The 26,193-nt window shown below is 41.6% G+C and overlaps 1 protein-coding gene across 1 annotated transcript in view; it reads left to right on the top strand.

Moving 5' to 3' along the window:
* The window catches only part of ctdspla (CTD (carboxy-terminal domain, RNA polymerase II, polypeptide A) small phosphatase-like a), a 32,739-nt gene extending 7,197 nt beyond the window's left edge, over window positions 1-25,542 (top strand). Inside the window, exons 2-7 of the mRNA XM_084566267.1 lie at window positions 10,549-10,715; window positions 14,791-14,892; window positions 20,046-20,102; window positions 20,894-20,986; window positions 21,081-21,266; window positions 22,453-25,542. Of these exons, the coding sequence (XP_084422393.1) occupies window positions 10,549-10,715; window positions 14,791-14,892; window positions 20,046-20,102; window positions 20,894-20,986; window positions 21,081-21,266; window positions 22,453-22,578 (731 nt within the window). The 3' untranslated portion in view covers window positions 22,579-25,542. The remainder of the gene's footprint in view (window positions 1-10,548; window positions 10,716-14,790; window positions 14,893-20,045; window positions 20,103-20,893; window positions 20,987-21,080; window positions 21,267-22,452) is intronic.
* The last annotated feature ends 651 nt before the right edge of the window (window positions 25,543-26,193 follow it).

Here is a 26,193-nt window from a genome sequence, read left to right as displayed (position 1 = left end):
GTAAACACACAAGCGCAGAAGCAAAATATACAAGGAGGTGTTTTTCTCATCCTACCCGAGCTAAAGGTGAATACTGTTTAACTGTAGATCTCGAAGGGCCTTTAAGTAGGCCATGGTGTGTGTGGAAATGCGGAGATGAATGCCTCTCACAGCCGAGGCATGGGAAAGTGTAGCAAGTAATACACCAACACACGGGCAGAAACATCTGACCTAGTTGTTTGCAGCCTTGCCATTCACAACACGCAGGATTTTAACGTGCATAAATGTGATGTGCTGAACAATATGTTTTGTTGTTTCAATACCTTCTCGTTTCATGCGGGAACAAAACCTAAAGGGGAGATCCACAGGCTGACGTTGTTTATGTTAATGTTATCGTAACAGGGAGACCACTTAGCATTCGTGCAATGTCTGGAGCAGCTTTCAGTCATTAATGTAATCTAATTTGAGACATTTGGATGGACAATAGGGATTCTAACTTAACTATTTTCATGGACACCAGATAAAGTGGTCCAGTAACAACAAGTTGGATCAATTTCTAGAGTTTTCCCTAGAAAGTCTATCAAAGTATAAAATTTTTGATGTGTGGAAAGTGGTTCGGAAATATAATAAAAGAAAAAGTTTTTCCCCCCAACTTTACTGACAAGGCGGAATTCACTTAACATGAAAAGATGACTTAAATGGACCAAAACAGAACCACGATTCTGACTCTTTTTTCTTTTTTTTAAATATAATTTTACATATAAAACTTGCGACCATGTTTCAGTCCCTCTCAGAAACTTGGCGCACCACCTGATGTCTACCCCACATGTACAGCAAAGATAATGTATTTATTCCAACTAGAATGAAATGACTGAATCCAGCGTTTACATGGTTATTAGGCTCTAGTATTTACCTATTCAACTGATTATTAGTGGGTTACACCAGCCCTCTTAATCAGACTGAAAACTCCTTCTGATCCATCCAGTCTGTTCTGATTGGGGTGATTTTGGGCTCTTATTCTGTAGTATTAGTTATTAGTATTATTGAAATTAGTAGTAGCATGTCTGTGTAATACTGGTGTCCATATACACACAGCCAGTAAAATCTAATGGAGATTTCGATTCTGGGAAATGTAGGACCTTGTGGTCTGGGGCCTTGACCCTGTCAGAGACTAAAAGCCAGTTTTGGTTTATTTTAACTGCCAGTTTCTTACTCCGTCTCTTAGCATGTGCCCAAACATTCTGTAAGACCAAGATCTTAATTGTTAGAGTATCCTTTTAAAAATACTCCATCACTCTTCTCACTGGTTCAGCTTTCAGGATCGATTTTACAGCTGCTTGGACGACATCTTTACTCCGGGGTCACCAAATGTACGAGCATGTTCAAGTGGAGTCTGAAGACAGGCCTTTAATTGCCTCTGACATTAATTCCTCCACTGTTTGTTTTAAACCAGCCGACAGGCAAGGAGGGTTTCCCATCAGTCACTGAGCCTCTGGCTTTGAGTTGTAGCTGGGAATATAAAAAGATATATAAATAATAAACTGCCGCGCAGCCCCAAACAACGTGGGCTGTGTTGCTGCCGGTTGCGTAACTCCGGCAGAATAGTCAGATCTCCCTCATTATTTCTCCCTGAGCTCTCGGTGGGTTAATTCCCCCGTTCTTGTCATCTCCTTCATTTTGTGGAGCGCTTGAGAAGCAGCAGCAGCAGCCTTCATCCCCCAGGGGCTGCAGGCGGGCTGGCACCACCACCACAGCTCCTATGCAAGCGAGACAGGAAGGCAGGGGCAGACACACCTACGTCTGTATCAGAGTTAGCAGCAGCAGAGGCACTTGTATCTGGAGTTATATGATGAAGAAAAAAAAAAAACGAATGGGTTATGTGTTTAAATCACTGCAGAACATGTCTCATCTGGGTTATTAAGTAATGTCAGTTACATAACATTATGTAGGATGCGTACGTATGCGTAAATCCTCTCAGATAAGTAGAAAAATAAAGCCAAAAAGACAGCTGTGGGTCAGTTAGTGCCACTGAAGGCATCTGCTAGAACTGAGTGTACCTTGTAACTTTCACCTGAGCCTCAGCTGTCTGAAGTAAGGAGGCTTAATGGGAGTTTATTTTATCATACTGTGCTATTATTGCCTTGATGGCCTCACACATAACCTACCAAGGAACTCGGTACAGTGATCTCACACAGATTGACGCACACAACTGTCAGCCTCAGCTCATCCTGTGCTACCCAACTCCACTCAGCTGTTTGGATTTGCTCTATATATGTGTGTGTGTGTGAGAGAGAGAGAGACACTGTGTGTGTGTGTGTGTGTGTGTGTGTGTGTGTGTAAGCAAACACATGTTCAAGTGCATTGTGAAGCAGATGCTCTTTGGTGTAAATATTGTTTTGGAAGCCGATCTATTGTAATTGTCACCGTCTCTCTTGGTGGGATTTTCTCCAGCGCGGAAAAAAACAATCTGCTTTTAATCAGCGATGGCAGGGGTCTTTCTTTGAAAATAATGTGGTTTTGAGATTCATGCACTGAAAATATAACTGATCAATTAGCTGATTAACAAAAACATACAGTAACTACTACTTCTACTCTAATTTGGATGTTTGGCTTCTGCAGTCCACACATCCAAGTGTCCTTGAGCAAGACACCAAATAGATGAACTGGTCTCTATGTAAAGTGTGTTAAACTTCAAGCATTTGAGCATCTGACTGCAGCTTTCCTCTTTCCTAATTGAATCCAGAAGTTTTATTTTGTTGAATTGTCTCAGTTTTTTCCGCAAATAATCGACTTTAAAACTTTAAGACTAAAGGCATCTGTCATCCAGCATAAAATGTTGCACGCCAAAGCCTTGCAATCTCATCTCGACACGTTTCGCTGTTCTACTGGGAATAACAATTCAAAAGTGGAGTTGTCAGATAGTGAGGATGATTTATATTTTTGTGCCGTCGCATCTTGAACGTAGCAAATGAAAATGAAAATGTTGGGTCCATCCAATCCTGAGAAGATGTCAAGAGAAAGAAGAGTCTCACCTGCTGATAACAGAGCTCCAGAAGTATTCTGATCATCCGTGTCGGTGGTCCTTTGCGTGATGACATTTGCATATATATGGTGGCTCTCGATCATTAAAAGACTTTCGATTGTTACAATAAACAGCAGAATGTTCAATCTGTTCCAAAAACTTTAATGATAGACATGGGATTCGGAGTCAGTGGCCAAACAAGGCTTAAGGTCGCATTTATTTTTAAAGGTCCGACAGTTTGGGAGAATAAATACTGACTTGGTGCAAACTCCTAAACACTATAACCAATCTACCGTCTCTGCAAGGTTGTGTTTTTGAGCTAAATACTTTGCTAAGATGGTCACAGCAGGTGTAAGCAAGTGCCATGTTTATCATGTTTCTGATAGAGTTTAGCATGCTAACATTTGTTAATTAGCACTAAGGACAGCCATCCATGTCCAGCCAGGACATGTCATCAGATTTGCAGATATGTCATTGTAAACTAATGTCGTACCAATTTTTATTCTAGTCTAGTCAATAGTCGTTGAGACATTTTGATTGCCATATCAGTATCTTTCTTATGCCCTAGGAAACTGTAATAGATACTTTTTAGGGTTCCTTGTCATTTAACACAATGAATGTGAAGGAGCCATGTTTAACTGAGGGATGGTGCACACTCATCTGTAAACAGGAACCAATCTTTACCAGGTCAGGTGTTCCACATGGAGGGTAAACTGTTTTTGACCACAGAAGCCAGTGTTTGTCTGCAGGCGTTTCTTGGTGTAGGATTGTTCCGGCGTAGTAGCGCCCCTGTGGCTTTAAGCGTTGCCTTAGCTTCTCTAGCAGAATATGGAACTAAAAAACTAGCAATTGCAGCAATTAGACAGATAGATAAAAGTGATACACCACAGATAAAAGTGCTTCCCTTCTCAGCTCCATCCCAGTTGGAGATATATTACTGCAGGGATTCCTTCTACAGTGTTATTCTGCTGACACAGCGCACAACAAGGAGTTCCCCTGTGCTGCTGTCTGTTTCTGTTAGTGGTAGCCAGGGACTGAAACAGATTCATCTTCAGGTGCTCACTCTTGCCTGCCTGTTGTCAACTCAAGACATTAGATCCGAAGCTGCAGGCAAACAGTGGATTACATATCGGCTATGTGTGCGTGTGTGTGAGAGAGAGAAAGAGTCCTGTTCTTCATTTTGGCTGCAGACGAATAAGTATTTTATCTCACATGGTGTTACGTAAGCCCTAGACAGCTGGTCCCACTTTTAATGCAAACGCCCCACTCTCAAAATCTCTGTGAGGGGAGGCGCCAGATAATCTGTGAAATCGCACCCACTGCTAGAGTGGATGGCGGGGGTTTCGGCATGTCATTTTCAGTTGCCGGTGTCTCCGTGCCGTGATCACATCACATTGCCACCGTCTAAAGGCTTTTCTTGGGTTTAACAGCAGGGATAGCGTTGTAATCCCCCCGCCTGCCGGATGTTTTATTTCATTGTATGTTAAGTACCAGGCCTTGCCATTTAAAACCGGCCTGTTTTCCATCTGAATTATTAAAGCTCCACATTCACATGGACGGCTCTCACATTTACCTCAATGCCCCCCAGGTACTGTACGCTTTACCTGCCTGGCCGCTCAACTGAAAGCCACTGGAGCATAATTCAACCTCTGTCACGTCTGGCACTAATAATACCTGTTTTCTGTTATTTTTACTGGCCGCCATTTCCTGCAGTAATTATTTTCAGCAGCTGTCTTACCAGGAATTAGATGAAGTGTAAAGTGTGATCAGCTAATTGGGATTCTCTAACTTGGCACAATGGCAGGAGATGCGGAGAGGAGGTCAGCCTCGACCAAAATACATCTTCCAGTTACTCTGAAGTTGTCTAATTCCCATTTTTGAGTCATATTAGCGGCCTGTATGTTTGCCTTTTGCCTTTGTTAGATTTCAGTTGAGGGTGGACTTAGATTTGGGGCCTGGAGTGCGCAACGTAGTCAAGCTGGAGGCGTGGATCCTGTTATCTTGTTTAAAGTATACAAAAAAGTGTACTAAAGTGGTCCTTTGTTCCTTTGGGCGTTGTTGTAGCATTGCTGTCGTGTTTTCTGACCCCAGCATTTACCGGATAGATGCATGCTCTATAAATATATGACACCTTATGCACTGTAAAGGGAGAACCAGCAGTTACACCTACAGCTGTCATATTTCATATGTGGCATGTTGTCTTTTGACTGCTTGCATTTTCTTGAGCCTTTAAAACTACAGCAAAGGAGGCCACCTCAAAAGTCTTGAGCTAAGCCGGGGATCATATTCCCTCTCGGAGCCTGGCATTAGTCCACGCTGCGGGTCACGGGGTGATTATCTCTTCCTGTCAGGAATGCTGAGAATTTCCTGCGTTTTCTCCCTCTTCCGGCCTTGTTAGTGGTTGCGCCTGAACATGTGACAGAGAGCTCGGGCCTGGCGGGCTCTGATTGACTAGCAGCCTTTCTGTTGCTGTTACCTAACGTTCAGCGGGAGCATTGACACAGGCGCTGACTTAAAGCGCCGTTTTCACAGCTCTCAGATCAAGGGAATATGCTGAATGGAATGAAGTGCATTCAGTGGGAAAATAATGCGCACCTGCTCTGAAGAGGCTACAGATATGGCCCAGTATCACTCTATATCGAGGGAGCTTTTGGTTGAATAAAGCCACTTGCATGCACCCCCCTTTACCTAAACTTGAGTGTTATTGACACAGCCACAGTCTATTAACCCGTTCCTTTCAGCTTTTGTGTATTATTTGACCGATTTAACTTGTTTTGCTGCAGTTTGTGCAGGTCTTAATGGACAATCCTGCACTTTCACCTTTTGTTTTTATTCTTAGTCCTGACAAAATCTGCATTACTATGCAAGACGAGAGAGGCAACTCTAAGCACATTCCCGAGCAAGGACATTAAAAGAAAAAAACTTTCCTTGCGCTCCGGTGTGAAGTACGCTCTTTGTTGATCACTGTACACGTGTCCCTTTGCTATAACGCGTGAACATATGCTACATGCATGTGTGCGAGGCGGTTCTGACAGCAGCTCAGCTCTCAGCTATGTTGTTTGTGTCCAAAGGGAGAAAGGAAAGCTCTGTCTGTGTAAGGGTGGTGGTGCGGGAGGGGGTGGAGTAAGAATCAGACCCAAGTATAGGCTGTCTCACCACAGTAACTCTCCCCACCCTTTCTACGCCCTTCTCTCTCTCTCTCTCCCCCTCTTCCAGCTCCCTTCTCCTTTCTCTCCCACCTGCTTTTTTCAGGGAGGTCGATCGGGGCAGCACACCAGGGCGGGAAAATGTAGACGCTCTCAAAATGGAGGAGCGAAGGATGACATGAAGTCGTCTGAGGCTAACTTTAATGAGAGTGGGGGCTGACTCAAGTTCCCACACTGGAAAGTTACCACTTACTTAGCAGAGAGGATTTGATCTCTGATTTTACCTTTCTCCCTTCACATGAATCTAGCTTTATCTTTATTTTTATATTAGTATATTTAATATTCCTAAATGTACTGGCAGTGAATGGAAACTATGGATTGAAAAGCAACTTTAAACATTTTTTAACAACATTTCAGTCCAGAAACAGTAACTCTGTTACTCATGCCATTACACTGTCTGTGGGTTATTCAGGTTGACACTGTTTGGTAAAGAGCTGGTACTGTCATTTTCTCTGATGAGTCACAGAAGAAGTCATTAACAAAGAAAAGGGTAACTCATTTTGTGATAATACACCAAATCTGCCGTTATAAGTGCTGGCCAAGTGCTTTCCACCATCTGCGATGAAGATCTCAACAGGCTGCTGAACCCCAAAAAGACTTAGCTGATTTTAGTTTGTGGTTTCGGTGCATCCAGTATCCAGGGCCCAATCTGAGCCCCCGAGAGGCATAATTCAATCTTAACAAAGTGAAAGCGAACCAAAACTGTCAGTCTCTATTGACAAATACGTTCAATTATGCAGCTGGAACTTGAGATACGAGTGTTGCTACCGTTGGCGCAATCGGATCCAGTGCCTTAGATAGGTCGCCACTTACCACTTCCTTTCTCTTCTCACTTGAAATAAGTTAGCCATCTTTATGAAAAGTTATAAATGAAGGGCAAAACAGTATTAAGTTGCAGATAATTAGATTTTGGTCCAGATTCTCTGCAGGTCTACCTGAGGGGGTATAAACTTAAACACCAGTGAGATTTTGTTTGCCACCTTGCTGTCCAAAATGTGCTCCAATAATGGCTAATAACTCATCCACAGAAAATGTTGCCACAGAAAACAAACATAAAACTTTGGTGGACTCCAGAAACTAGAAATACTTAAATTAGCTATTGGCTATAGTGTACTTGTTAACTGGTACATGCGTCAAACACTATTTCATTTTTATTTGCAGCATAAAAAATGACAATAAAGGAAATCTGAATCTGAATGAAAATGTCCTGCACTGCAGCTTCAGCCATGTTTTCTTTTTCTTTTTGATGAGCTCACCATTCAAATGATATAATTGCGCTGATCTCTTTAATATATGCACCTCATATGCCTTCAATTCTACCACACTAAGTTCTCATGAATTAATGTGTGTGTGACTTGTGTGTTCTTTGTCATATGGGGTTAAAGTTTCACTGTGTCTTTTAAATGACCGAAGGAATTCCTGTCACGCAGCCACATGACTTCCACCCGCGTCTGTATGTGAGAGTAAATTTACTTTTATATCTGCAGAGAGAAATGTAGACTCAGTACTCTTGGTCAATATACTTATCAAGTTTCTGTATCAGCAGTGAGGGAATTGTGTCTACACCGATCAGACATAACATTATGACCCTATGTCCCTAATATTGTGTAGGTCTCCCTTGTGCCTCCAAAGCAGTTGTGACTCATCAGAGAATGGACATGGGCCTTCTGAGGGTGTCCTGTGGTGTCTGGCAACAGAATGTTGTTAGTGGGGCCTTTGGGTCCTATGGGTTGAGGGGAGGGGCTTCTGTGGATCATCCCACAGATACTTAATCAGTTTGGGATCTAGTGAATTTGGAGGCCAGGTCAACACCTTGTGCTGTTCTTCATGTTTTTGAGTTGTTCCTTAAGCGTTTTTGTGTGTGTGCCTGTGTCAGGCTGCATCCTGCTGGGGATGGCTGCTGCCATCAAGGAGTGTCATTGCTATGGGGTGGGGGTGCCTGGCCTGGTCTAGGTGGGTGGTACATGTCTAAGTAACATCCACGCAAATCCCAGGTCCAAAAGTTTCCCAGCAGAACATTGTATTGTCACAAGATGCTCAATGTTATTTACTTCTACTGTCAGTGGTCATAATTATGTTATGCCTGATCTGTGTACATGGGCAGACCATCCACTTCAGTCACAACGATTCAGTCATCAACTATATGTTGCAGCTGTGTTTGTTTGCCAAAGTGCTCTGGAACTTCTGTCGGGAAAAAGGAAAAGCCAGAGCGAGATTTGGAAGACAAAGAGAGAGAAAACTCAAAAGAAGAACTGCCCGCAGCCTGTCAGATCCAGTCAGAGAAACCCGAGGATAGTTCCAGGCATGAATCTGAATGCTCTCACAACAGCCGGAGCATGCGTGGCTAACTGGGCTGCCTGTGTCACACGGCTGTATGAGCACATTAACAAGACAGCAGCAAACAGGGACACCATATGAGGGACCGCTCCAAGGCACAAAAATGATGATTCCAGCTAATGTCAGCCCGCGGACGCTTCAAAGTCCTGCCTAAAAATTACCTTTAAAGCAATTAATCTGGCTGAATTTCTGCTCCAGGAACACCTCATGATAATTGCGCTGTCAGATTTTAGGCTTTGCAGCAGCCTAAATTTCTATTTTTATCCGCTGATCCTCACAAAGAGAAAATATAATAAATCTGAATCCATGATAGAACATTTCTGGAGGCCTACAGACGATTCGAGCCTGCTTGTTTCTGGTCTCTCAGTGTGAAAGTAGGCCATGGGCTTCAGAGACGGTGAAGGAGGAATGATGTAACCAGGGACCTACATGTGTATGTTGTTTTCTCCCTGGAGCTTTGCAGCATTCGGCCACTGATCTGCCCTTCTTGCCAAGCATAGGAATCTAGGTTTCATTATTGTCAGAAGGCAGACATGAATCCACATCTCAGCTGCATGAAATATAGAGTTTGCCGTATGTTTACAGAAATTTCCTGACTTTACAGTCTATTTTATGCATAAGATACAGAACTGTGCAATCGTCCTTTCTTTGTTTTGTATTTTCCCCGTATTCCCAGTCTCTTTATCTTTTACATACGTACGCATATACAGTAAATTATATTTATCTATATGCCTTGCTCTCCCCTCTCTTCTTGATGGTAATTAACTGGACTGGCTTCCCAGAGGGCCCTCTGAGGATGGCTATTTTTGTCCCCGTGCTCCTTATAGCATGAACTGATGCCTCACTGTGTGATACAACATACATCTGAACCCCCTTTGTCACAATAATGCGGCGATGCAGTCAGTCTCCAACTCGCTGCTGTCATTTTCATTCAGCGGGTACGCTGTTCATTAACATAAAGGCTTATAAACAAAAAAAAAAAAGATTCTTCCTCTCAACAGGTGACGTTGCGCTGAAATGGCGCTGAAACAGCACTCGATTCAAAGTCAAGGAGGATTATTTCCAGAGTTGTTTGTTGGCACTGGCACTGGAACAAGCACAGTTGTGAAAATTATTCAGCTGGAGTATTGTTGTATATTTTTATTTAAGTTTCATGTCCCTGACATTTTTATGGAAATATTTTACTGTTGACACTGCAATGTTTTGAGACCTTTAGTTATTTTACGCACTAAGATTTTACTCACAAAATGTAATATGTACACTGATCAGGCATAACATTATGACCACTGACAGGAGAAGTAAATAACAATGACAATCATGTAGCACCCACCGAGACCAGACCAGGCAACCCCACCCCATAGCAATGACACTCCTCGGTGGCAGCAGCCATCCCCAACAGGATGCAGCCTGACACAGACACACACACAAAAACAGTTTAAGAACAACTCAAAAAACATGAAGAACAGCACAAGGTGTTGACCTGGCCTCCAAATTCACTAGATCCCAAACTGATCAAGTATCTGTGGGATGAGCCACAGAGGCTCCTTCCCTCAAAGGCCGCCACAACACCCCCACCACAACAACATTTTGTTGCCAGACACCACAGGACACTGATGAGTCACAACTGTTTTGGAGGCACAAGGGAGACCTACACAATACTAGGAAGGTGGTCCTAATGTTATGCCTGATCGGTGTATAACAGGCTTATGGAATGTGATGTTGTATTCACCAATTTGATTCTTGCAAATTAATTTGGTGATGATATTATGACACTTCTGGTCTTAGTTGGAAGACTGGAAATCCATCAAACAGCTTTAGCTATAGCTTCATATTGAACATAACAGATTTTCGAGTAGTGTTGCTCTTTTCACTTTCCATTTAAACTACCAGTTCCATTACAGGCGTTTTACTTGTGCACTGTTGTACTGCTTCTTCAGTTAAAGGTGTTCGCTGGTGGCTGAATGTAAAGGAGCGTAATGTAACCTTGCTTCTTGTCTCTTCCAGTCTCCCAGTCCAACAGCAGCCTAAAGAAGCACCGAAGTCGGAGCATTTTCAGCCCCTTCTTCTGCTGCTTCCGCAACTACAATGACTACCATGTGGAGCCACCACCCGCCAACAACAAGACCCTTTCTCTGCCCCCACCACCAGAGGAGAATGGCAGTCCTCCCAAGGTAATGCTAATTTTTCTCTCATGTCACGGTTGGCCAGAGTCCAAATCCCGTACCATTTACATCCACACTGGGCCAAAATGACCTTGTGGGAATTAGTTAATGTTTTATGACAGAAATCCTGGTTCGACTGGAGAGCTCCAGTAACGACTGTTTGGTTTTGCTACAGAGAGCTTGTTAGGGTTTGCCTTTTCCTGCGGAGAGTTGAGGCCGAGGCGCTGTGCAGCCTCACTGAGCTCCCTCCACAAATTTTTCCAGCTGCTTCAAACTCGATGAACCCAGAGGTTGTTTACCATCCACTGCTTGAAAATACGGGCTTGCTTCCCATCTTGCATTCTTCGATATCTGCCTACGCACACAACCGCACACAAAATAACACACAGAGCACTGAACACGCTGAGAAGCTCAAAAGACCTGCTCGCTCTGTCTTGCACAAACGTGCTCGCCATATACACCCATGACAACACATGTACAGGCGCACACGTGCTCTTAAACGGCCGCGTCTCTAATCCCTATAAAGTGGGCCTTGTGTGCGTCCAGCGTGATGGATTGCCTGGCGCCCACGCCTCCCCCTCTCCTCATACACACTCTGACCAGTGTAGTGAGGATGTGTGAAGAGAACGTTCTGGCTGTGGAAAAGGCGCCAAACCCAGAAGCTCCTCTACAAACACAGTGTTCTGCTGCCAAGGCAGGTACACGGAGCTAAAAATGGAGCAGAAACATATCACATTTCCACTCCTGTTTACCTGTAACTGTCTCACATGCAGGGGAGGAATGTGTGGCCCTCTACAGACACTATACATGTGGTCAGTTCTGACCTGCTCCGGACCTCTCCTTAACAAATGAGTTCCCATTAATTTCGAGTGAACCTAGCGAACCTTGCCATAAAAAGCCTTGTAATAGTGCGAGGCTGATTTTCGAGCTGGGTGTGCGCCCACAGTCCCTCCCAGCAGTGTACTGTTGCTGGATTTCTGGCCAGCCGTATTTGTTACTATGGCAGCTCTGTTTGTTTTCGAGCGAGTTGTTCTCACTTTCCTCTCACCATGTGTGCTATATGTTCCTGCGCTCTGTCCCTCTCGCTCTTTTTCTCCCTCTGCATTTGTTGATTGGAGTATTGATGTTGTCGATTTCTTCCTTGCAGTGGTTTTCGTTTGCTTCCCTGTTCCTTTTCCCCTCTGTTTTTCCACCCCGTCTTTCTCAATCTCTCTCTCTGTTTCTCCCTCTGTTTATTTTATCCAGTGTGACCAGGTCCAGGTCATCCCCATACCCAGTGTATGTATTATTATCTTTCGTTTTTCCTCATCTCGCTCCATCTCAGTAACCTCCTCCCTCTGCTTGCTGCGCTTCATCATTCTAGCTGCATGTGGCTGTTGACACAAAGGTGATTTTTCTTTGCTGTCAGAAATATGCGCCATCCCCGTTGTATGATCATGTGGGTTTCAAGGCTTTTCCTTGTGCTGCTAACCTTCCTAATACACAGCTAGAAAGAAGCATCGAAGATCCATTTGTTATCATATAATTTGTTTTTGTCCTCCTTTCCATTTCCACTGTGTTTCTCCAGTCACCGGGAGAGGACATGAGATTGATTATCTTATTAGATCTAATCGAACAAATCTCACATTTGACCTTCGCATCTGCACTTTGGGTGAATGAATGGGTGACTCGTCCTTAAAAGACTTGATTAAATTAGGTATTTGTCTGTATTGAGAAAGATTACTTTGTGATTATGCAACCAGCGGTCAATGAACTGCTGTTAGTCCATTAGAAGGGAGCTTGTTTTCAGCAAATTGCACTTCATCAGACATTCTCCAGAAAGGAGGATTTATCTGATTTCTCCTCTGTTTGTGCTGAAGCTGCAGTTCATTCAGCTATTTTGGAATCTGTGTGATGCCTGTGGTTTTTCTGTAATTTAGGATATTCACACTCACAGCATCCCACATTGGAGCCAAGCTTTAAACTACACCACCCAGCAGACACCTCCCTTCAATAGCAGGAAATCCATGCAGTGAGGAGTTCTCCTCTTTGTCTTGCTGGCCGAGTCTGACGCGACGGCTCTGAGAAGTGACTTAAATAACTCAAGTTGACCTGGACAGGACACGTCACTTGTTACTGTATGGCATGTGTTCATAGCAACATCAAAAGCAAAATGCGAAGTATCTCAAGTAGAGTCCCAACGTCACATCGGAAAGTACCAATGAAATTCCCAAAGAATGCAGAAAGATCAACACACATTACGGATAAATAAAGTAAAAAAATACGTGCATGGAATTTGTTTCCTTCTGCTTAAACATTAATGTATTCAATACTACTTTATAAGTGTGCATTTGAAAACCAAAATTAATGCCTATGCACTACTTATTTTACTCATTATTGTCTTTATATTTTTTACGTCTTTATGGTCTGCATGTAACAAAGACAGAAAGAAAATGTAGTGGTAAACGACTTAATATAGTAGAGTTCAATGCATGTGCTCAGGGAATGAATGAATCTGAAGCCTCCCCCAGTGCGCACAACTCCAATCAAATGAAATGACAAGTAAAATGTAATTCATTCTTGTCAATGAGAGGATTTTTAGTCTTGAAGTTGAAGAATGCTTTATTTTCATTTCTTGTTCCCTATTATATAATTGTGTGTTTTGCTGATATCCAGAAAGGTCAATTAAAATGCTAAGTATTTATGGAATTGTGTTCTGATTGTATATAAATGTAGGCCGCTCTTCTCTGTAGGCCTACATCCTGTAATAAATCTTAAAAGCATCACATGTACTGCAAGGAATTGTGTATTTTAATACTGTTGAGGTATGCAGACCTACATGTTACATGAGGACTTGATTACAAGCATGGTATTTAAGGACCTCCTGGATTTTTGTCATCCATCTATCCAGAAAAATATGTCTGTTTATGAGCTGCGTCAATTTCGGCTACTCAAACAAAGCTATTTCAGATCGTTTAGCATTCTACGCTGTGGTTCAGTTCAGTTCAGGCAGTCAGTTCTGGAGACCGCCCCCTGGCTGTGGGGCTTGGAGAAATTTTTATTTTTATTTTATTAAGTCAGTGCTGCTGCTTTGCGACAATCTCATGGTCCCAGTCAGTCAGTCTTTTTTTTTTTTTTCTTGTTCAACCTGCATGTGTAAATCACATTTATCACGGCCTGACAGGCAGTCATTCAGTGTCCTTGCTCAAAGGGAATTCTTCCCGTGATATATCAGCGTGCAGCCCTGCGATAAGACATGATAAATACGATCAGCCCGGCAAAAACACACTAAAACACAGATACATCAGAAAACGTCTGCCATACTGAGCATCAGCACACCTGCGAGTATGTGTGTAAGAATGACAAGCGTCCTTGCTCTTCACCTCTATATAGATTGGTGTGTAAATCAACATATGTGTATGTGTGCAAGAATGCATGGATGGAACCGTGTGTGAGCGTGTGCCCCCTATGGCCGGACCATCTGCCCCGTGCCTGTCTGTAACCTCAGGCCTGCTTGGTGGAGGACACAAGTATTTATCCTTTCCTTCTTGACCCTGAACGCAGCACAGTCACAGAACTCAGTCAACATGAGGTAATACAGAACATAATATGCAGACAGGATGATGTATATTTGTCACTTAATTAATACAGATTATGGTTGCACTATGAAACATTGATATCATATTAGATCAAAATTCTTTCCATGCATTCACATTTTCAGCACTGTTATTATTTTAAAATATATACTGTATAATTGTTTCAACCAAACATTGTGTGCTAAATTTACCTTTTACATAAAGAAAAGGATATATTGAAGGTATTTTTGTTATATTACAAAATAAACTAAATCATAGATAGGTGTCATATCATGTTATCAGTGTATTAATATATTTATCAGCAGCACAGTCAAACCTCCACATAAGCCCTCCTGCACGTCCTTATTACTGTTAGGTGTTTCCCACCCAAAGCAGCTAAAGTGTCCAACCCTCTGACTGAGCCACCATCCCACCCTCAGTGTGTGCGTATGAGTGTGTATTTCACCCCTCTATGGACTTCTTAAAGTTGCAGTTTAAAGTGTCTTTGTGTGCCTGCTTTGTCTTTGCAGCCTCCAGCCAAGTTCCTTCTGCCGGAGGTCAGTATAGCGGACTACGGCAAGAACTGTGTGGTGATCGACCTGGACGAAACCCTCGTTCACAGCTCCTTCAAGGTACATCTTTACAGAGAATTATCCTGTGTTTCAGTTGTGTCACGCTGTCATTGGGGTAAAGGTAAACAGAAATAAATCGTGAAAACGCCATTCTTTGTTGGGAATCAAAACAATTAGTGTGTGAACTGAATCACACATAATCACAAGAATCTATTCTATGTCCTTCATGGTGTCATGGTTTTCAAGCTATGGCAACAATATGAAAGAATAAGAAGGAGACCTAACTGTTGATATAACGAGATGTTGGCATAGCAACCAATATACCTTTGGTGGCTCTGCATCATACAATTCATCTTCAACCAATCCATTTACTAAGCAGGAGATATCTACACAATTAATGCCGTTCATGTATTTTTAAAAACTGAGGTTTTCATGAGCTAATGTAATGTAAGTCTTTTAGCACAAGACTGTATTTGAACCTCAGAAAAAAAGTTTTTATGTTGGAGTGCCACTACTTTTACGGTTTAAGTTGCATATCTACTGCTCATTTTATCTGAACCTAGTCTGATCTATAGCAACATGTATATTAAATGTTAATATTCATGTAATTTCCATACTACTTGTAGTCCATTTATGTTTTAAGGGTTTTATTGAACAAGAATTCTCCTAACGTATAATAAAGACCTGATATGTTTAAAAGTCTGGAAGACACACTTCCTCAGTCAGCTTCTTACTATGAATGATGAACTCTTACATGAACACAAATAGCTTTGGCTATTTTACAGGAGATCTCTTAATCAGTATTTTTATCTGCACTTTTCTCGCTGGTTTGAAGTGGGCGTAACACAGTCGGAAAACTGAGACGTTGCAGATTTCTGTGCATCAATCAGTGATCTGTATCTAAATGATAACAGCGGGTGAGTTGTTTAGTTACTAAGAGTGCAATTTGATCAGACCACAACCACACGGTCCTTCAAGAGCTTTCATAAGAAATTCTCCAATCATTAAATATCCAGATGTATGTTGTCTATCAGACAGAAGCTTATGTGTAATATTGCATAGTCTGCTGTTATTATCTTGTTTTGCAACTCTGATATAGACATGATATATAGTGCATACATACACTATATATCGTGGCACATTGCTCTGCCATACAAGCTTAAAAAGAACACTTCACTGTCCTTGTTGAGTACTCTTGTATTTCTCCATCAAAAGTTCCCTTCACTGACACACCTGGCACACCTAGTGACCCACTTCAGCTCTGCTCCGCTTCAGCCCCAGCCGATCTTACTATGCCTGTGTGTGCTTTATCAGAGCCTGAGTGCTTTTGTCTTTAGCATGAGTGCAGCTGAAATAAGAAAGCTGTGCAACAGAATAGCTCAAGGTGAAGCTGAGGCATAATTTGTATTCTCATAGTTTTATTTAGCAGCGCACTGGAGCTACTTCTGATTGTTGACTGCAGGAAAAACAGCTTTGAATACGTTTTTGGTATGACCAAGAATTGATTTGCTGTGGAAAGTCAGGGGAAGAGAAAAATGTACACACACTGTACTGGACCCACCCATTGCGATCACATGCCAGCAGTGCGGGGCCACACACGTGTACGTGCTCACCCACACACAAGGGTGTGTCCGGTACAGTGTACTGTTGCCTTGAATGACTGCGGGACAAATTTCTCAGAAATCCTGGAAGTGTTCTAATACTTGGAAGAGTTATTTTCTCCGACGCCATAAAAACAAGTCTGAAAGTCACACAGGAGCTCTGCTCTTTTCTTCTTCTTCTTCTTCTTCTTCTTCTTCTTCTTCTTCTTCTCATGAAATATACTCAGTCCATCAAAATTCATTTAGTTTAGACATCAGCATGCATATGAAATGGACTGAGGCAATGCAATAAACCAAAATCGGTTGGGAGAGGAAGAGAGGGAGACAGAAGGCGACACATACGCAGCATTTTCGGTTCCGTTCCGAACCCTTGCAGGATTTCCTGTAGCTTTCCTGTTTGAATGTTATTTTCATTCAAAATATTAATACCTTTATTTCTGCATTGTATTTGTGGGGGCTGGAATTGGACAATCAGTGCAGAAAAACCACAGACAGTGGACAGGGATGATGCACAGATGGACACAGACTAAAAAAGAAACATTACATAACACATCACACACTCTGCGCTTTATCCTTCATGTTATGGATGAGGGGATCAGTCCTGGAACTCTACTTGGATTAGATCCAGGATGTGTCGGATGTAGTTCAAAGGATAGAATATACAGTGTGTATTATGAGTAATATTTATTTGTATGGCTACTTTGAGAGCCTTAGCTCATCTGGGAAAGCTTTCAACAATATTCTGGGACCTTTATGTAGGGATGTGATCTCATTCAGCCACAAGAGCATTTGTGAGGTCAGGCACTGATGTGGGTGATAAGACCTGACTCACAGCTGGTGTTTTAGTTCATCTTGAATATGTGGAAGGGGTTGAATCAGTAATTGATTTAACACGAGAGCCCTTTATTAATGCCAAAACTGTGAGTATTTTCTTAGTCTTCCATGATATAAATAATCCTATCGTTGAATATCTTTACATTTTGAAGTGACGGTTGGACAAAAGACGACGAAGGTTGCCTTGAAGGTGATGCATTTTTTAGTGCAGGTTTTCTTTATACTTTACCCAGTGATGCCTGAATACATCCACGTATTTGTGGAACTGCAAGCATAAAAATGAGTATCCGTCTCGAAACTTGAACTCATTAAATCCCAGTCGATAAAAATTTGTTTGAGGAGCTTTTTAAAAGATGAGCCGAGGCAGGTTTGGACAATAAAGCTAAATGATTAAATAGAGGTATGTATGTAAAGCAAACACTGGATCAGAGCCAGAGTGTTATAAGCATATGAAACAGCCCAGACCAAGTCTTCTCTTTTAATGCTGTTGAGGTCAACTCTGGTTCAGCGGTGATTAAAAAAAAAAAAAACCTTCCTCAACATTTACTTCATTTCTCTCACGCATGCAATATATTCCCCATCCGTCTCACCGTCCTTCATTTCCACAGCTCTTGTCATCTTTGATCTGGGCCCATTACAGAGCAGGGAGATGAGCAGCTGTTATGTGTTCAGTCTTTAGATGATGGAGTGATTCAGCAGAAGAAAAACAGGCAGAAGAGCAGAGCCAAGTCTGTTTCTGTATCTCTTCTTCCATCTGTGTGTCTCTCTTTTCAATTGCCATTCTTTTTGTTACAGTGTTATGCTGCTTGTTTGTTCTCTTTCGTGCCCGTCACTGGTTTGCCTCGTTGTCTTGGACCGTCTTAGACAGCTTCAGACTTCATGTCCTCTGGTGTAAACATTAACCAAAGCTGAAGAGTGCGAAGCTGATGTATAGAATGACCCCTATCTGTCCTAAGGCTTGGATCACAAATGGACTCACTCTTGCATCACATAAAGAACCCAAACATATCCCGTAGGTGATCCTAGTCATTGTAGATTAATATACCGTGTATAGACTATTAGATACATTACATAGGTGACATGTGGAAGGTCAAAGTGCTGCGCTTAGCTTTCCTACAGCAAACACCCCCTCTGCTGGATGACATTGAATTTCACCTTCTAACCGGAGTTTTATGCCTGAAGGTAAAAAGCACTGAAAATTCACATAGAGGACCAACACTGGGAATCCGGGCAGGGTTATGTTTCACGGCCGCCACTTTAGTGTTCGATAAAAAGTGTCAAAGTGGTTTTATGGAAACAGAAGAACATCATTTTAACACAAGCTGACAGATTGGCCCTAAAAAAGGAACGTTTTGCCTCCCTGTTTAGCAAAACGCAGCATAGGAATACTGTAAAAAATAGATAAAAGCTGTGATTAATTGTATTGTCATCTGTTTAGACACTGCCTCACAAATACACAAAGATTTCTTCCTTAAACCTTTTTAGTAGGCAGAAAATAAAGTGTTGTGTAGGTGTAGCTTTTTGGTGTCCTGTCATAAACCACATTAATACTATATATTTTTAAATCAAATAAAATTATTATGTCAGAGAATTGTGTAATTAGCAGGACACACACAGTGACAGCAAAACCTACTTGCAGTAACTAGACTCTATGCTAGCAGCTAACTGGACTGCAGGCACAGCCAGCATTAGCTAAAGCTAATTATCCAGCTATTCTGACTTTTTGCTGGATTTAAAACGTTTAATTGTGATGTACATTTTAATAGTTGACCTTGTTATTATACATCATCATCAAGTCAGTTTCTTAGTATTCTTTCACTGTATATTATGTTGGTGGAAATAATTAATACCAGACAAACATTTAAGCTAATTAGCCTAGTTTAGATACTAGGACAGAATATCATCTGCCAATTGTTTTTATTGTAGATGGGAAGGAAGGCTTAAAAATATGGTTTTATGTCTGAAACTAGTTGTGCAATTTTTGTTAAGTGGCTTTTCAGCTTCAGGCCGTGGTTTTTCTGTTGCTACAGATGTACTTTTAAATCTGCAAGGCAGAACTGCAAATTGAAATGTGAAGAAAATAAGAAGCCAAGTTATCATTTCCCAACATTACAAAAGTTTATCCAGATTTGCTTTCATTCTTAAACAGATGAATTGCAGTCAGTTCAACTTATGAGATAATACTTCTAAATAATCCTCTTTCTGTACAACAAACTATCCAAACAGGTGACAGCTAAGCTCTTTGAGACGCATTATTCTTTGTGTTTCTGAAAATGCACAGACTTTTCATTTTTTTCTGTCACCCATTCTTTTTTCTCTCCTTTTCTGAAACGACACCGCTGTGCCTCCTACCTAATCCTTTCATCCTTCTCTTGACGCCCTCTGCTCGTCTTCCACCCACACCCCTCTGGCATCTATCTTCCTCTACCTCCTGCACCTCTCCTCTCCCCTTCACTGCTTTTAAAAATGACACGAGTCACGCAGGGAAAATGGCAGCGCTCCTCTTGTCCGCGTTCACGTCTGTCATCTTGTTCAGCGCCCAGGTTTCTCCCCGGAGTCTTGCTACCGGTTTTTATTTAACACTGAGATGCGGAGCGCTGGAGCAGAGGGAAACCACATTATGCTTAATGTCTTCATCATTCTGGAGTATTCTTGCCTTTCTCTCTTTTTTTTTAACAAAAATGTGGGTGTGTGGCAAGACTGTTTCCTTGTCAGAATGAGCTGCTTTGAGCAAAAAATAGCACAAGTTTTGATTCTTTTCCTTGTGTCTTCCTGCAGCCCATCAGCAATGCAGACTTCATCGTTCCAGTGGAGATTGATGGCACTGTTCATCAGGTAATACTGCTTCGATATGGAGGGCATCCAGAAGTGAGCGTGAATAAAATATTATGTAGTAATTTATTAGGGGTCCCGTGGAGTTCTTGGCCCCATTTTCTTCCCTCCTATATTTATTAGGTCCTCACAGCTGCAACAAAGTGGAACAACTCAGTGGTTTTTGTTTTATCCTTTGTGTCTTTGGAGCCCTTGCTTGTAAAGCAAAGCCACTTCAAAAGTCTCAAAGCACGCTCAAGATGCTGTGGAGTGGGCAGCACTTCATTGGAGAGAAACAGATGTGTGTGAGGGAAAAAAGTTTGAATTATGGCAAGAGATCTTTTGTTTTTATTTATTTATGTGCCCTGGTTCAAGCGGAAGAAGGCGTATTGTAGCTGTAACCTGGTTCAAGTAATCCAGGATAGGCTTTCTGCGTCTGCTTTGGCCTATGCTTGATTACTTGCACTTGGGGGCAGTGACTAACCGACAGAGAACGGCTGAAGAGGACGAAGATGTGCAGGAATTACAAATATGACTCCAAAGTAGTAGATATGAGTATTGTTCAATTATTTTACTGGTGTATGTCCATAACTTTATATTTCTTTTTGTACTGATAACGTTGTTTTTTAAAAGAGTACCTTTCATGGAGCCTTGGTTAAATATAAGACTTAAGTTGTCATAGTTTAATTAAGACTGGACTCTAAACAATCAATGAATATCTACGCTAACCTGGCTTTTAGTAAGCCTTTTTTAGTTCCAAAAAGTGTATTGAGGTTTCACACAATAGAGTTTTAAGGATTGTGTCTTGGTTTCAGGTGTACGTCCTGAAGAGGCCCCATGTGGACGAGTTCCTCCAAAAGATGGGGGAGTTGTTTGAATGTGTCCTCTTCACGGCAAGCTTAGCCAAGGTTGGTTGTCAGCTTCTAAACTATGTTTTCACAGTCACAGTAATACTTCCCTACGTCTGCCGTACACAACTTGCTGTTGCTTTGGTGTGTTCAGTACGCTGACCCTGTGGCGGACCTGCTGGACCAGTGGGGGGTGTTTCGCGCCCGGCTCTTCAGGGAATCCTGTGTTTTCCACAGAGGAAACTACGTCAAAGACCTCAGCCGGCTGGGCCGAGAGCTCAGTAAAGTCATCATCATAGACAACTCACCTGCCTCCTACATCTTCCACCCTGAGAATGCAGTAAGTCATTCCTTCTAGGGGGTTTTGACCCTAATACTTGCATTATCCTGGACTACTGACGCATTGTCTTCTTACAGTAGCTGTGTTGTTTTTGCACATCACATTATGGACCCAGATAGGTAAGGGAAGACTGGAGGTTCACACTAGATTCACAAAAATTTGCAAATTTGTATCTGATACTTCTTCATTTGCTTTGGTAGGCAGCTTGATTATTGTGAGATCACGTGGCAATCCATCTTGATTGACAGGGATGTGGACCAATCAGCGTGCTGTGAGGAGCTACCTGCAGCTATGGCCATGTTTTAGGTGCAGCGACTGTCACTATCAGAGCGCCTACAAATTTCTGAAATGCTAACTACATGTCTAGCCACACTGACTGCTTGCTAGTTTCCAAAGCTACTCAGACGCTGCCTTGTGTTTCCTCTTTGGCACTCTCCTATTAAATCATATGGTTCATTGATCCTATTGATTGAAGTTAGCCCATGATGGACAGTAATAGATGCTTTGTACTATCACCTGCCAAGTATTTTCTGTGCCTGCCCTCCAAACTGTTTCCAAGGACAACTTTCCAGATGGTTTCGTCTATAAAAAAAAACAAAACTGGACATGTTAATTTCCTCGGTGTTCGATTCAAAGATATTGCTGCTGTTTCTCTCTTGGTCTATAATTATGCAAATCCTCAGGATACTAACTGTTGTTCACATGCCCCTTAATCATGGGAAATGTTAAGACATGAGAAGTTGACGCTGCTTTGAAAATCTGTGGCCACAGCAACACTTGATGCCTGGTAGTATGGTTTTAGACTTCAGAAATCCTCATTAAAAACATGGTCAAAGTATGCTGGTGGAACAGAAATAAGTAACTTATGAAGTTAATAATGCCGTTAATGATTATATCTATTATGCATTGTCAAACGTTTTTAATCCTCGGTGTTGTTTTTCAGCCGGAGGTAGTGTTCTCAATTTCATGAGATCTCTCTCTCTCTCCTCTGTGGAGAAGTTGCTCGGTGGAGCGCCTGCCACTCTTCAGGCCTTTGATGCATTTCCCCCAATTAATTATTTACACAAAACTCGCACTAGCTCTTCACCTATAATGCAACACTTTAGCATCAGTTGTCAGCTGAGTTTTCTCCCCATCCTTTCATTAAATTAAATCTGTCTCTCTGCTTGTTTCTCTCTCTTTTGAGGTCCCAGTGCAGTCGTGGTTCGACGACATGACCGACACGGAGCTGCTGGACCTGATTCCTCTGTTCGAGGGTTTGAGTAAAGAGGAGGACGTTTACAGTCTGTTACAGAGCCTGAGGAACAGGTAGCAGATGGCAGCTGTAGCTGGTCCTTCCTGCCCCGGCCCTGCTGAACAGAGGCCTCAGCTCGTTGCCTGTGGCCCGGCCCGCGTCCTCCGACCAGCTCCCCGATTCCCAGCACAGCTCCCAGTCGGAGGGTTTTCAGGCAAACGATCTGGTCATAATCAAACCTAGAGAAAACAACCATATGGATTCTTACCATCTCTTGATTCTTGGACTCTTTGTACAGAACTCTTACTGACTAAAGATTATATTACTGTATGTACATATTAAATGTTTCTAAGAGCAAGACATACATAAAGTAATTTTCTATCAGAGAGCGGAGGTTTTATTATTCAATCAAGTAATATTTTAGTTACCAAAAACAAAAACCACACAGGACAATGTTGTTTTTTCCCCTAGAACGGGTGACCTTTTGGTTGTTTGTGTTGGAACAGTGCTATGCAGGCTGTTGTTTCTCGTCTGACTTTTTGTTCAAACAACTGTGATTTATCTTCTCTTGCAGAATGAAGTGCCTTCATTACTGTGCTGATTTTGTTGTGTCGGGTTATGGGGTGCACATTTTTGCCGTGCACATCTCAGCAAAAGCGAATCAAAACTAAAACTTGGAAAATAAAAATTGGAAATGAGTCCTTTGGTAACTGTCATGTAATCAGAGAAAACTGAACAGAACTATTGCTATGAATTTCTCAAATTAGCCTGTTAGACTTGGATGATTTTAGATTTTGAGTTTACTAGCACTGAATTGTTAAACTTATCAAAGATATTATTTTTTACAAAATTTAATGTGATTTGTGGCTAAACGGTATCATTTGATCCTTGACAGTGACTGTAAATCAATGATGAATCCCCACTTTATTAATGAAAAGAATTAAATGTTTGTGATGACATCACTGTCCACCAATAAATGTTAAACCTTTGAGGAAAATATAAAGATTAGCTTAGATTATATGAAATTCTATTTATTGGGGAAATGGGTGTAGGGTGCATTGTGAAGAATGCTGTTGAAATCGTACTGTACAACATTATTAAAGTTGCAAGTTTGCACACTGTCAGGTTGTATCACGTTCATCGTTGCGACTTTCACACAGCTCCAAGCTGCTACAGCCGTAACAAATCTGCAGTTCTCTAAAGTGATCCACAACAGGATTAGACTCCATTTATGTAGCAGTCTGTATATAAAAAAAGAAATGGCCTTTAGTGACAGATTATTATTTATATTCTGACATTAAAAGCAAGTCAGCACTTCCCAAATGCACTTACAGGAATAGGATGAACTCCAATTCTGCATTTTGGTTAAAACTGATCCGTTTTAAATCTGAAAAAACATGCTACAGTTCCAGCTGACCACCTGCTGCATTGTGTGTGAGTCACCTGCTGAGCCTTGATAATACATAAAATCAGCAGTCCACAGGGAGCAGCAGTGAATGATGTAAACAATGTGTTGTTTTGCATCTTATTCAGTGACATTTATTAAGTGAAGCTCTGAAGTGGAGTTGTTGGTTGATAAGCTCAGAATCTCTTAATATTATGGTTGATATTAAAGATGCAATACAAACCAGTAACGTATTAATATTGAGCTATAAATCACATCTAATTAACTTTACAAAGTTGAATGCAGATTAAAAAACTGTAAGATTTATAGAAAATTAAAACAAGTATTAAATATACTGCGTTTAGGAGAAACCATAAACCACATTGTCCCGTACATTATGTCCTGCAGAACTGTCTGAGACTGTCAGATCATCAGAAACTCGATAGTGTTACAGTTATGCAATGATAATTGAAGCTTATTGTTCCATATCTGTGTGGTCAAAACTGGATGACATCATAACAGGGAGTGGCTTTTGTGCAAGATTTCCAAGTTGTCATTATGAAGCCCTTCTAGGTAACCAGTCTCGCCTACAGGGCAAAAATGTGCATAAATTCAGTTATGAGCTGTTTTCAGCTAAGAACCTTGAAATATATCAGTGTACTACTTATCAGGCATAAAACAGCTGACAGCAAAAGTTTGCTGATAAACATAAACGAGCCTTCAGAGGCTAAAGAGATAAATGTATTGCTTGGAAATAGGTGGAGACCAAGCTCAAAATAAGAGTCAATTGTGGATTACAGAGAATCGGAAAGATGACTCCTGGTAAATATTAAAGTTGCAGCTTGTCAGCTAAAAGTGTACATTCAGAACTTGCCATCATCAGTTTAAATCAGTCATACAGTTTATTAGTGTTGTGTTTGAAGTAGTCAAAAATATCTTTAAGCGTTTCAATTTATTTGTTTTTTTTTTTACCTTGAAAATCGTGGCTGACAGAATCTCACCATAATGTCTAATAAGACAAAGAAAAGGCAGTAACTACACCTGCTGTTAACTGTTAGATGATCTGAAGTTTGCTCTCTTTCTGCAGTTCGCTCTATTTTTTTCATGTATTTTATGAGTCACTTCAGAAGTGTAATCACTGCAACAAACAAATTATGCCTATTGAAACAACTGCTGACACACAGCAGAATCACTTTATTGTGCCTAATTCAAGGTTGTTCTAATCTTGAATTTAACACGGGGACTCTGAGCTGAACTCGGTTGTCTGCGGTGTTAAGTGATCAGGTGCATCAAATATATGCTGTTAATGTGCAACCAAGAGGAGCTCGGCTTCATGTGATATCTCGGCGTGAACTTTTAACTTCCGCTTACGTAGCAGCCACTTCGGCTGCAGCAGTGGATTAGGCATTACAGAGCCTATTGTTCACGCCTTAAGAATTCTTGTTTTTTTTCCTAACATTCTACTTGTTCCTCAAGACATGTGGGAGCTGACGTTCGCGGCCTTGTTTAAATGATCTTGTTTTCATAATGGAGTCAAGGACTGAGTGGAAAAGCGAAAGGACATGGTCGAAGGTAAGAAAAACTTCATCCTGTTAACTTGAAGCTGTTCACAAGAAAACTGGGTTAGTTATGCAACAGTGTGTTCTTCAGATTCTCTGGCAGAGATTGTGTGAACTATATAAGACAAAGAGCAGTGCCATAGATGTATCTCTGAACAGAAAACGTCAGCAGGGAGTCTGATCCATGATTCATGCACTGACTGCAACATACAATGAACTTGATTGTTCTCACACTTTGAAATTATCAGCAGATGCCAGGTTTGATGATTTTGGTGGGGAAATAAAAATCTGCTTGTTGTGGAGAATCAGAACTGCCTCAGCCATAAAGGAAACCAACCCACTCTTATTACTCCATTATCTTCGTATATGCTCGTTGTTTGGCTAAGGTTTAACATCCACACCCTGGAAAGTGTCCCTTTCTGTTACTTTAAAATATTGTGCAAATCACTTTAGATGCGACGTGTTAATACATTTTCACATTTAGCAAACAAATGTAAATACAAGCTGCCAATGCCTTCTCTGCTGGGAGATCAAAGCCCAGAGCTCTAAGCTTTCGATAATGTCAAGCGTTCTTCCTCGAGATCCTCTGTGAGTAGGCAGAGAATGAGAGATTTAGCCACAGAAAGCCTCTGATTCATTTCCAATAGCACTCACAGCTCCTTGAGTCCAATTCCCCCATCTGCTAGTTGTAACAGTTGTGAAATGAATAATTGGTGTCAAGTGGACGCTGTAAAGCCCGAAGTGCTGCAG

Source organism: Chelon labrosus, assembly GCF_963514085.1.
Source record: "Chelon labrosus genome assembly, chromosome: 18".
Taxonomy (NCBI): domain Eukaryota; kingdom Metazoa; phylum Chordata; class Actinopteri; order Mugiliformes; family Mugilidae; genus Chelon; species Chelon labrosus.
The sequence above is the reverse complement of the archived record's forward strand: the minus strand, read 5'-3'. Positions and strand labels throughout refer to the sequence as shown.